This window comes from Mus caroli, unplaced genomic scaffold (assembly GCF_978045245.1).
Source record: "Mus caroli unplaced genomic scaffold, Mus_caroli_1 scaffold_3, whole genome shotgun sequence".
Classification (NCBI taxonomy): domain Eukaryota; kingdom Metazoa; phylum Chordata; class Mammalia; order Rodentia; family Muridae; genus Mus; species Mus caroli.
In genome coordinates this window covers 26,683,769-26,695,900 of record NW_028227258.1, presented here as the reverse complement: position 1 = coordinate 26,695,900, position 12,132 = coordinate 26,683,769, and the positions used below count along the sequence as shown (strand labels likewise).

The 12,132-nt window shown below is 43.4% G+C and overlaps 1 protein-coding gene across 2 annotated transcripts in view; it reads left to right on the top strand.

Moving 5' to 3' along the window:
* Ppa2 (inorganic pyrophosphatase 2) overlaps positions 1–8,466 on the top strand; it is an 83,994-nt gene extending 75,528 nt beyond the window's left edge. Inside the window, exon 10 of one of the 2 annotated variants that reach the window (XM_085835510.1) lies at positions 8,347–8,466. In XM_085835510.1, the coding sequence (XP_085691636.1) occupies positions 8,347–8,429 (83 nt within the window). In that variant the 3' untranslated portion in view covers positions 8,430–8,466. The remainder of the gene's footprint in view (positions 1–8,346) is intronic. The other variant, XM_085835509.1, reaches the window with a different exon arrangement.
* Positions 8,467–12,132: the final 3,666 nt, after the last annotated feature.

Here is a 12,132-nt window from a genome sequence, read left to right as displayed (position 1 = left end):
AAGAAAGCAAGACTTTCTTGAAGTCCTTGGACAGTTTGAACAACTTTGAGGGATAGCAAAGAGCACAAGGGAAGAATATATTTTAGTGCTGTACTGACGGTCCTGGTTGGTGGGTTTTGTGGGGGCTGTTGGTTGGTTGGATTTTGTCAGCTTGACACAAGCTAGAATTACGTGGGGAAAGGACAGTTAATTCAGAAAATGCCTGTAGGGAAATCTGCGGTGCATTTGCTAGTGTATGGGAGAGAGGCAGGGGGTGGCAGCCTTCTGGGGCTGTGCTATCTTGGATATCCTGAGTAGTATAAAAAAGCCAGCTGAACAGGCAGTGAGGATGAAGTATGAAGCACCACTCCTCCATGGCCTCTGCTTCAGCTCCTGCCTTGAGTTCCTGCCGATGTCTTCCCTCACTGGTAGGGTGTAATCTTAAGAGTTGTACACTGAAATTTTTAACTAAGTTGCTTTTGGTCATGGTATTTGAGCACAGTAGTAGAAACCCTAACAAGGCACTGACTTAAATGTGAAAATAAAAACACATGTATAATAAAATGTCATATATAAAGAAGAAGGAAGACCATTTGTCATTCCTCCTTAGAATAGGGAACAAAATACCTGTGGAAGGAGTAAAAGAGACAGAGTTTGGAGCTAAGACAAAAGGATGGACCATTCAGAAACTACCCCACCCGGGGATCCATCCCATAATCAGCCACCTAACCCAGACACTATTGCATATGCCAGCAAGATTTTGTTGAAAGGACCCTGATATAGCTGTCTCGTGTGAGGCTATGCCAGTGCCTGGCAAATACAGAAGTGGATGCTCACAGTCATCTATTGAATGGAACACAGGACCTCCAATGGAGGAGCTAAAGAAAGTACCCAAGGTGCTGAAGGGGTCTGCAACCTTATAGGTGAAACAACAATATGAACTAATCAGTACCCACCAGAGCTCGTATCTCTAGCTGCATATGTAGCAGAAGATGGCCTGGTCGGCCATCATTGGGAAGAGAGGCCTCTTGGTCTTGCAAACTTTATATGCCCCAGTACAGCGAAACACCAGGGCCAAAAAGTAGGAGTGGGTGGGTAGGGGAGCAGGGTGGGGGGAGGGTATAGGGGACTTTCGGGATAGCATTTGAAATGTAAATAAAGAAAATATCTAATAAAAAGTCATATTTTTATATATCATTATATACATGTACATATGTGTAATTCAAATTATATATAAATATTTTATGTTTATATAAATATGTTTATATAAATTCTATATAAATAATATTTAACCTATGTATAATATAATAAATAATATATTTATATAATTTACATATATAAACATATAATATATATAATGAGTACAGAACACTTAGCCCTGCAATTTAAAAAAATTAAGCTGAATTTTTATGGAAGGCCAGGATGAAGAAGTTTGTGTGTTGTGGGGGATGTGGAAGTCAACTTTGTAAAGGAAAAAGTGGGATGAAAAGCGAGGTGCCACGGACTCCTGCAATTCCTTAAAGAGGTCTGGTCTGTGGTACATGGCATTAGATCTAAGATGGCTTCTGAAACACAGATGAGAGAGCCAAAAGGAACCAAGGCGAGGGCAGTGGCCATGCCCGCTGTCTTCACAGAAGTCCTCACAGGTGATAATACTGAGTTACCTCATCAGTCCAGGCTTTCACTGGAGCATGCTGATGGTGTAGCAAGATACGATTAGCCAAGAACTTAGGGGCTTGGGATTGGCTCAAACACTGTATATAAGCGTTTGAGCTGGGCAGTAATCTCAGATCTGCACTCTGATGCTGGTCTCGGGAGCCACAGTGCCCGGGATTTGTCACATGACTCTGTTGTCTCTCAGCCCCCTCCTCCCATCCTCAGTCTTGTTCACACAGTGCGTGTGGAATTTCTTCTGTGTATTGAAAGACTGTGTCTAGGTGAGCCAGCTTCCCCTTCCTCGGGCAGGCAGTACCCAGATGCCACCTAGTTGACACTTCTGTGACTCAAGTTTGCTTCATAGTGTGTGATGTTTTTTATAAATAATACATAAAATTGAATTAAATCGTCACGCTTATGGAACTGAGAAGTGAACCCAGGGTTTCTCTGTGCCCTGCAAAGGACGGCTGCTGAGCTGCTACCCTGAACCTAGTTGTCATTATTAGGTGACAACTACATTTTGTTGAGTTGGCCTTTTGTAATTATTTCAGAATGTCTTCCAGCTTATCTAATTTAATTCTTCCCAGCCCAGTCCTATGGGGCAATTAAATTGAATACATTTATACTAATGCTTAGGAAACCCATTGGGAAATAGCAGATTGTATCATTTTTTAAAAATGGCCTCAAACAGATTAGAAAACGGAAATTGACCCCAGTGGGCTGTCGGGTAATACCGAAAGCTAGTTCCCATGAATGGAGTAAATTAGAAGGTCATGATCCTAGATCCATCTTCCTCAAAGTTGCTCCAAGGGAAACTGTCAAGATTTTCCCAGCTCCCGTACAGTGTTCTCATCCTCGTGGTTCTCTCCGGCTTGCTGCTGTTAGTGCTGTTGCTCAACAGAAGGCCCACCTCTTACCATGAACACGTCACTATTAGGAGCCAGTGTGCTCATTAATTAGAGTGATGTATTCTGAGAAAGGAATTTGTGGCTGTGAGCTAGATCAGGGCATGCATGCCTTGTGCCTTGCCCTTTGCCTTCCATTACCATGTTATTATTAACACAGTGAATCCAGTTGTTATGTTCTGTTGAGCCTCTGTTATCTCCATCTTCCTGTCAGTGTCTGTGCAAGAAACCTATTGGTGACTGGCAGTGAGGTCTTTGCAGCTCCCAGTCGGAATCACCGTTTATTTTACTAGTACTATTCGTAATAGATTCAATTTTGTCTATGTATTTTCTTGGCCTGATTCTTTATTAGATCTTTGATGTCCTTTTCTATTTCTGCGATTTCTTTTAAGATCTGAATACCAGATCCAAGCCTCAGTTTCAAATAAAAACACTCTGTATGCTGGCTCTGAAGTTATACATGCTGAGCTGTGGGGGTGTGATAGAATTCTTCAGATTGAGGGAGGGCCTCCTTCCCATTGCCTGTTGAAAGCTTAAAGTGCAAAGATGATGTTGTAAAACTTTCAATGAGATACTACATTAAAAGTGAATAAAATAGCCAGGCAGTGTTGGGGCATGCCTTTAATCCCAACACTCAGGAGGAAGAGGCAGGCAGATCTCTGAGTTCAAGGCCAGCCTGGTCCACACAGAGTTTCAGAACAGTCAGGGCTACACAGAGAAACACTGTCAAATCAAACCAAAAGAATCAAATAGATGGGAACAATTTTGGAAGACGTTACCAACGATGGCTAAATGGTCTTAATTGGCTAAAGCCTCAAACACTGGGCAGCAGATGTGTAGCTGTGGCCCTGAATTTGATTAGCAGGGATCAATTCCCTGACCTTCAAAACCAACCAAGCCCCCCCCCCCCCGGGAGGAGGGGGGGAGCCAGCAGTTCAACTGAGCTGGTTGTCCCTTCTTCCCTTCTTGTCATAACGACACTGATTTGTGTAGAGCAAAACGGTTCCTCGATGCTTCTGTGTCAGGTTCCCATAGCTTCTAGTGATGGTGTGGAACAGAGCTCTGGGTGCAGACACAGAGACCAGCCAGTGCACTTCCGTGGTGTCTCTGTGTTTTAGCTTGAGCAGGTCCTGATCCTGAAACTCAGCTAGAGTGTGTGCTCTTCTGAGACCCCTTGCCCAAGCCTCCTAGGGAAAGCTTGGTTTTGTTGTTGTTGTTGTTGTTTTCTGTTCTGTAATTCATGCACAGTATTTAGATTGGTCTGTCTTGTTCAAGATCTGCTCCTATTGTCTGTCCTATAAAATCACTGAACTATAAAATCACTGAGACAGACTGCACCATGACAGTTTTGAAAGCATTTGTTCTATACACTAGCAATCTGTCTTTGCTGAGTTACACTGATATGGTGCCTTGTGAGAAAGATGGATGCTTTGTTTGTTTGTTTGCTTTTGTTTTACTTATCACGTGTTAAGTTTATAGAAGGCAAATGGAGTACTGGAAGTTACAGGCCCTGTGCCAGTTGCTTCAAGTTGGTTTATTTTCTTTTAATGTGCGTGGATTCCATTCCTGGAGTCAGGAAGCTCATTTAATCTGAAGATATGGTTCTAAATATTACATCCCCCCCACACAAAGTTGCCTTATTGTCACCTAAAATCCTACTTACCATCAGAACCTGGGTTAAAATCCTTTCTGAATGATCTCCTCTGCTGTGCAGCCTCAGTGGGCATGAGCAACAACAGCCTAGTGTCAAGACAGAAGCAGCCCAACCCTGACTCTTCACACATCCCTTGGACCTTCTTAATGCAACCTAGAACACTGTGTTGCCTTCCCAGTGAGTGGTTCCTGCTACCCATCCGGGGTTTTTCTCTGGAGGAATCTGGCCAGCAGTCATTTTGAGAGTTCTCACACAAGATTCCTCTAATGCTCCTGGGAACAGAGCTAACATCCAAGCCTGCTCACCCTGTCTTCACTGCTGCCTTTTGTACAAGAGGAGACAAAAATAAACCCACAATCCTTGACAATAAAAATAGACCCCAGGCTTAGAGGCCAACATTCTTCTTCCAGAATGGCTTCCTTCATGAATTCTTGGATAATGACCAGTAATAGCTTCCATGTTTAAAATGTGACCTCCTGACCCTGAGAGGAGCTTTTCAGACTAGAAATAACGTGAGCAGCACACTGACAGGAGACCAGGAGTAACCCAAAGAAAGAGAAGGCACAGCCAAATGAGAGGAACATAATCCATGCAGATCTAGTTGAAATGGGCTCAATTGATAGATTCTCATAAAAATAGTTTTAAAGGGCATCTGTCCCACTTAGAGCTGCTTAGTCCAGGCTACTCTATTTCACAAATGTTTTTCTCACAGAAAAGTCACTTTTCCCTCTCTTTCCCACAATATCAAATGTCATTCCTCTGATAGCCTCGTTTCATTTGCAGAAATACTTAAGAATTCTACTTGGGAAGATTTTAGAGCTCTTGACTCCCGGTTCCTCGTTTTCCAATCCTCCCCGCCCTCCACCTTTTAAAACAGTGCCCTAACCATGAACGTCGTAATATCAGTAGCGTTCTCTAGAATGCATAGGCGTTCTCCCTAGCATGTTCACACATGCACAGGTGCTCGTACATATGCATGTATATGCAAAGGTCCAGGAGCTGTAGACTGTAAGCTGCCTTTTCTGTTTGGTTTTGGAGACAGGTGGTGTGTAGCTCATGCTAGTCTTGAATTCACTAAGAGGCTGAGTATGATCTTGAATTTGATTTATTTTAATCCTCCTGCCTCCACTTAAATGCTGCTATGACAGGTAGATGCCACTATGCTTACCTCTTGCAGTGGCTTTTCTGAAATCTGAAAGAGGACTTGGGATAGGGAACTTGTTTAAACAGCCAGGAATTTTGCTTTGTATGGAGAGCATACACAAGCATGCGCCAAGGTTGGTTGCAGAGAGCCAATGATAGAACTGTCTTGAAACAGGGTGTTCAAACCCAAATGTGGCTTCCTGTTTCTGATTATTCTTGCCTCCATGCTTCACCTCCTTTGTTCTGTGTGTATGCAGAAGATTGCGTGATGGCAGATTCGATGTTATGTACTGTACTGGCTAATTTTGTGTCAACTTGACACAGCTGGAGTTATCACAGAGAAAGGAGCTTCAGTTGAGGAAATGCCTCCATGAGATCCAACTGTAAGGCATTTTCTCAATTAGTGATCAAGGGGGAAAGGCCCCTTGTGGGTGGGACCATCTCTGGGCTGGTAGTCTTGGGTTCTATAAGAGAGCAGGCTGAGCAAGCCAGAGGCGGCAAGCCAGTGAAGAACATCCCTCCATGGCCTCTGCATCAGCTCCTGCTTTCTGACCTGCTTGAGTTCCAGTCCTGACTTCTTTGGTGATGAACAACAGCATGGAAGTGTAAGCCGAATAAACCCTTTCCTCCCCAATTTACTTCTTGGTCATGATGTTTGTGCAGGAATAGAAACCCTGACTAAGACATGTACCTAAAGTTCCTATCCAGAAATTGTTCCGAAGGCCCTTGATAGCTAGCTTGGGCAACACATTGAGACTTTATTTAGGGAGAAAATAAAATGCTGTGTGTGGTACCATATGCATGTAACTCTGCCACTCTAGAGACAAAGATGAGGGAGTCACCACAAGCTTGTATATGCAGCAAGTTCCAGACCACTCAAGACTCCCTAGCATTTTAACCGGGCATGGAGGTACTGGTCTATACTCTCAGCTACTCCAGAGGCTGAGACAGAAGGATTATAAGCTTAATGCCTGCTTGAACTGTAGCAGGAGATCAAGATGCACACCATTTATCATTTTTTATTTCTTGTTACTAGGTTCTGCCCTACTGAAATCTATTTAAAACATTGATAGCTTTAGAATCAAGTGACATTCTTAATGCGCAGACTCCTTTATGTGAGAAGAATTTCTTGGGCTCTCATTCAAAAATCGTTTACTGTGGACCGATGTGTAGTATGTCCTGCAATTGTGATTATGAGTTTATAGATGGAATATAAATCCAACGATATTATGTATGCCTTAACATTTTCATGGAGAAGATACTAGTTATGATTGGTTCAGTAACTTGTGACAAAGGGAACACACTGGGTTGGGTTTGGTTTGGTTTGGTTTGGTTGGGTTGGGTTGGGTTGGGTTTGGTTGGGTTTGGTTGGGTTTGGTTGGGTTTGGTTTGGTTTGGTTGGGTTTGGTTTGTCTTAGTCTGGTAGCAGGCCCTTCACTCAGCTGAGGACTGCTAGCCTTGGCTCCCAGGATCCTATGCTGGAAGAGGAAATTGACGTATGCAAATCTATGTCTCTCTTTTTCCTAATACTTACATTGAACAATGAAGGTGGGTGTTGACCCAGAGATGCAGTGACCTTAAAAGGAGGAACATTAAAAAAAAAATGTCAGCATTTTAGCATCTGTTTGTGTGGCTATTTCCCCATGGTATACAACAGATTAGCTTGTCATTCCTTAGTACTTTCTTCCTAGACTACGTTGAATGAAAAATCTAAAGTGAGAGAGTTCCAGAGAAAACAGGGATGTGGGATCTGGAACTAAGGTTAACTCTCTGGCAGATTCATTCCCGCTGACCACTTGGCCATTCCATGAATGCCTTTTACAATTTATCACTGAGAGCATACAGGTGTTTGGAGTTGGCCTTCGGTTGAATTATTGATGTAAACCTAGCAAGGAATTTACTGGTACTAATAAACAGGCAAAGTATTTGACTTTAAAATGAGTTTTCACATTAGACTACTGGTTTTTTGAGAAAGGAGAAAGGAGAGTCAAATGCCATTTGACTCTCATCTTCTTCACCTCTCTAGAAGGACCATCAGACTCGCATGATCATGCTTGATAACTTATATGTGTGCATGCATATCTGGATGGCATAAGGTGGTATTCCTTGGGGATAGGAGTGTAAAAGCCAGAGCATAGGGAAGTGTTGAAGAAGGCTGTCCTCTGGACAAGACAATGGCTGTTACCCACATGAACTCACAGCAGCTGTGGGCACTGGCACAAGATCTATGCAAGATGAGTAAAAATTCCAGCATCACGATTCGAAGCTCCTGATGCCCCACCCATACGGAACTGAGGGGCTAATGGTAATGGATGGGTGTTGTGGGGAGAGGTCTGGGAAGAGAGTCACTTGTGCTTCAAGCAGCTAGCCATTGGTAGGTCATCATACTTAGAATTAAGGGCTCAAGGTGTGACTCGGTGGTAAAGAGCTTCCCTTATATGGTCACAGCCCTGCCCAGTGTCTGACCCCTCTCAGTACCAAGGAAACAAAAGGGAAACTCAAGAAGATTAATTCAAAGAAAAATGAAACATACAGAAAAACAAAGTCCCAAGAAATACCAAGAAGTCACACACAGGGCCTGTAGGTGCTTGGCTAGTGTGACTGTCCTGTGGAGGAGAAGTGGCATCTGTGACCAGAACAGGCAGACATGGTGAGAAGAAAGAGGATCTGGTGTCAGTGACTCTCAAGCAGGAGTCGGGAGGGGCAAAGAGAGAGCTGCCCAGCTTGGTCAAGGAGACTGAGTTCAGGAGACTTTACTGATTCGGAGGGGGAGGGGTTAACTGTCTAGTCCATCCTCAATGGACTAATTATACTGCAATCTGTACTGCTTCATTGAAGCCTGGCGTACAGTCTTCCCTCCTAGTGAAGGCTGCCGCACTTGTTACCTCTGCCCATACTCAGTCTGTACCTGCTGGGTAAAGGTGAGGATTTCATTAAACCTATGGTAGTTTTGGTTCTTAATGGTCTAACCTGTTCATGGCAAGGCGACTAACTGAAACATTCCCTTAGTCTTCAGCTTAGGACACGGTCCGGAAACAGCTGAGTGTGACATCCTATGGCCAGTCGACACTGGATCTCAGCCACACGGCTGAGCAACAAATCATGTGGTCATTAGAAAAAGCAGACGGGAGCTGGCGAGATGGCTCAGTGGGTAAGAACACTGACTGCTCTTCCAAAGGTCCTGAGTTCAAATCCCAGCAACCTCATGGTGTTGAACCACCCGTGATGAGATCTGACACCCTCTTCCGGTGCATCTGAAGACAGCTACAGTGTATTTGTGTATAATAATAAACAAATCTTTGGGCCAGAGTGAGCAGGGACGACTGGAGGGAGCGGGGTTGACCAGAGCGAACAGAGGTTCTAAAAATTCAATTCCCAACAACCACATGAAGGCTCACATACATAAAATAAATAAATAAATCTTAAAAAGAAAAAAAAGAGAGAAAAGAAAAGAGCAAGCAAATGGGTCCTTCACACTGTTCCAGAAGGACTTTCCACAGGAAAATGGCCCAGCTTAGGATGAAGGAAGCCCAGAAGACGGTCCATCAGAAAAGGGCTTTTTTTGAGAATTGAGACATATTCTTTTTTTTTTTTTTTTTTTTGTTTGTTTGTTTGTTTGTTTTTGGTTTTTTGAGACAGGGTTTCTCTGTATAGCCCTGGCTGTCCTGGCACTCGCTTTGTAGACCAGGCTGGCCTCGAACTCAGAAATCCGCCTGTCTCTGCCTCCCGAGTGCTGGGATTAAAGGCGTGCGCCACCACGCCCAGCTTGAGACATATTCTAAAGAGGTGAGTGGATTCATTGTGACTTTAGAGAAGTCAGAGGTAACGTAGAAAACTGCATGGCTTTTTATGCACTACAACTTGATTTAGAAAGGCTAAAGGGAGAAGATGAGGCTCTGGGTGCCTCTTATCCCTTACCCACCCACCCCCACATGCCATCACCACCCAAAACTTTCCACTTGTCTTATTCTGAAGGTCCGTGTACTTGTACTTGACTTTTATAAGAAAATACACTTGTATTTTGTAAGGAAACAAACATTTGTGTCAAAAAGTATGTATAAGTATTTTAAGAATAAATAGTAGGTTTCCGGTTCCCCAGATTTACATTTCTCAGGGCTTAAATTGCCGTTGAGATAAATGCCTGGGTCCAGGAGCACCAAAGACCAACCATCTGAGAGAATCACAGGATGGGCGGGGCCAGAAAGACATGGATTTCTCCTGAGTCTCAAGACAAGAGAAAGTAGGTACCTAGATCCTTCTGCAGACCTATTTGTTGAAAAGATGGAGACATAGAACTCTGAGCAGCCAACGACATCACTTGTTTCAATAATGTGTGCTGCCTGTCCATCTATGGCCTGGACTGTCTCCAGCATGCAAAGGCACATCAGTGATTCTCAACGGAGCTTTCGGTGGCTTCTGGATACTATTCATGAAGAAGGTTCCCCCTCACCTTTTGGTCTGAATTTCTATCAAGAAAGCGATGGATTCGTGTTAGATCCCCACAGCTGGTTCTGTTTTGGGAACCTCCACTCTTGAGTTTGCAAGAGGCCAATGCTTGTTGAGCTTTTCTCCAGAAGATGGTTCTCAGAATCAGAAGTCAATGGAGACATCAAAGGTTACCATCAAACCTAGACTTGGCCACATGAATTATAATGAAAAGAATTGGCAGTACAGAAAGCTGTGCTTCCTGTCATGAGTAACCCAGGTAAAAGAGTGTACACACAGCACAAAGGATCACAAACAACAGGGCAGGTGGTTTGTCAAAATGGTAGGCATTCAGATGTGGTTTTGTTTGTTTTGTTGTTGTTGTTGTTTTACAAGTTATTGTCGATAATATATTGTTATAAATATATAACCAATTACCAAAATTAGTGTGGTTTATATAAAGAGATAGTTCTCTGCTGGGAGTACAAGCATCTTTTTTTTTTTTTTTTTTTTTTTTTTTGGTTTTTCAAGACAGGGTTTCTCTGTGTAGCCCTGGCTGTCCTGGAACTCACTTTGTAGACCAGGCTGGCCTCGAACTCAGAAATCCACCTGCCTCTGCCTCCTGAGTGCTGGGATTAAAGGCGTGCGCCACCACGCCCGGCATGAGTACAAGCATCTTAACCTAAGTTGTGCACATAACCACGGAGTCAGAGTGGCCCAGGTAGAGATACACGTAGGTCAAGTAGTTACATGGTGGGATACAGTGGTAAGGTGTCACATCCCAATGTAAAGCCAGGGGCGGTTAGACATGACAACTGGATCCCTTTAGAGAGCTTGCTTCCTCAGTAAAGGAAGGCTAAATGCTGACTGCTCAAACTGAGCAACTGGGGAGTCCCATGTGCTACTCTGGGCTTGCTCTTGGTTAGGAAGAAAAAAGTCCAGTCAGTTTCTGCTGGGAAACTGTCCATGGAGATGAACAATATAGATGGTCCGGGGATGGTAAATCATGCATAGAGAACGGCTCAGAAAGCTCTGAATTTGTCCTTGGGAAGAGATGAGTCTAACAAGCTAGAAATGAGTAAGGTCTGCAGAAGCCATTAGACTTGGGGTTTTTGAAAAGATGCCGAGTCGGTCAGAGAGCAGGAAGGTTCAGGTCTCAGACTGAAAATAAAAACGCTTGATGCCTGTCACCAGTAAGAGATTGTTTCCAATCTAAGTTCTAACAAGATAGTAATAATGTTGGAAAAATCACAGTTTGCAGTGTGCTGTACTGAGTTTAGTATGGCTTTCGCAGACTGCCGCACTCGCGGAAAGTTTGGCTCTAAGCCATTCTTGTAGTTGAGAAGCGCAAACTATCAGTCATATAGACATGGATTTTAATTTGCCTTATTTACATGCTTGTATAGATTTTCTATTCCCTTGTCAATAAAGTGAAAATAAGAACATTTTCTTGGAGACTATTGTATTGCATTGAAGGTATTAAGTAGTTTCCTTTAGGGTGATCCAGGTAATTTAAGAAGAAAGGAAAACTCACTTTAAGGGTGTAGAATGTCATAGAAACCCAAAAGGACAGGAATCATGTGAGACATCCTCAGAAGCAAGTGAGTCCAGGAACTACAAAGAAATGGCAATTCCGAGTCAGTTTGCACCACAGCCAAGTTATCTTTGGATGTCGAATAATTTCATTCTCTGCAGAAGCTTGCAAGTACAGTCCACATGGTTTCTCCCTTAGGGTATTTTTTGGCTCTAATATTTTATCTACAACTAAGTACAAATCCCAACAAGTTGAAATTTGATTGCCATAGCTTACCTGTGTCTATCACTGGTCTACATAACTCGGATTTAGTGGGTGTACTGGCTGGTTTTGTGTGTCAACTTGACACAGCTGGAGTTATTACACAGAAAGAAGTCTCCCTTGAGGAAATGCCTCCATGAGATCCGGCTGTAAGACATTTTTCAATCAGTGATCAAAAGAGGGAGGGCCAATTGTGGGTGGTGCCATCCCTAGGCTGGTAGTCTTGGGAAAGACTATAAGAAAGCAAGCTGAGCAAGCCAGGAGAAGCAAGCCAGTAAGCAGCACCCCTCCATGGGCTCTGCATTAGTTCCTGCCTCCCAGTTCCTATCCTGTGTGAGTTCCTGTTCTGACTTCCTTTGGTGATGAACAGCAATGTGGGAGTATAAACTGATTCAACCTTTTCCTCCCCAACTTGCTTCTTGGTCACAATGTTTTGTGCAGGAATACAAGCCTTGACTAAGATAGTGGGTCAGGCTTTGATCATGTGATACTCTACTCCCAGCTGAGGTGATTGTAAAGATGCAAGTAGGATAAAAGTAAGGGTGATGAGAGTTCCCATAACTGAACTGACCTAA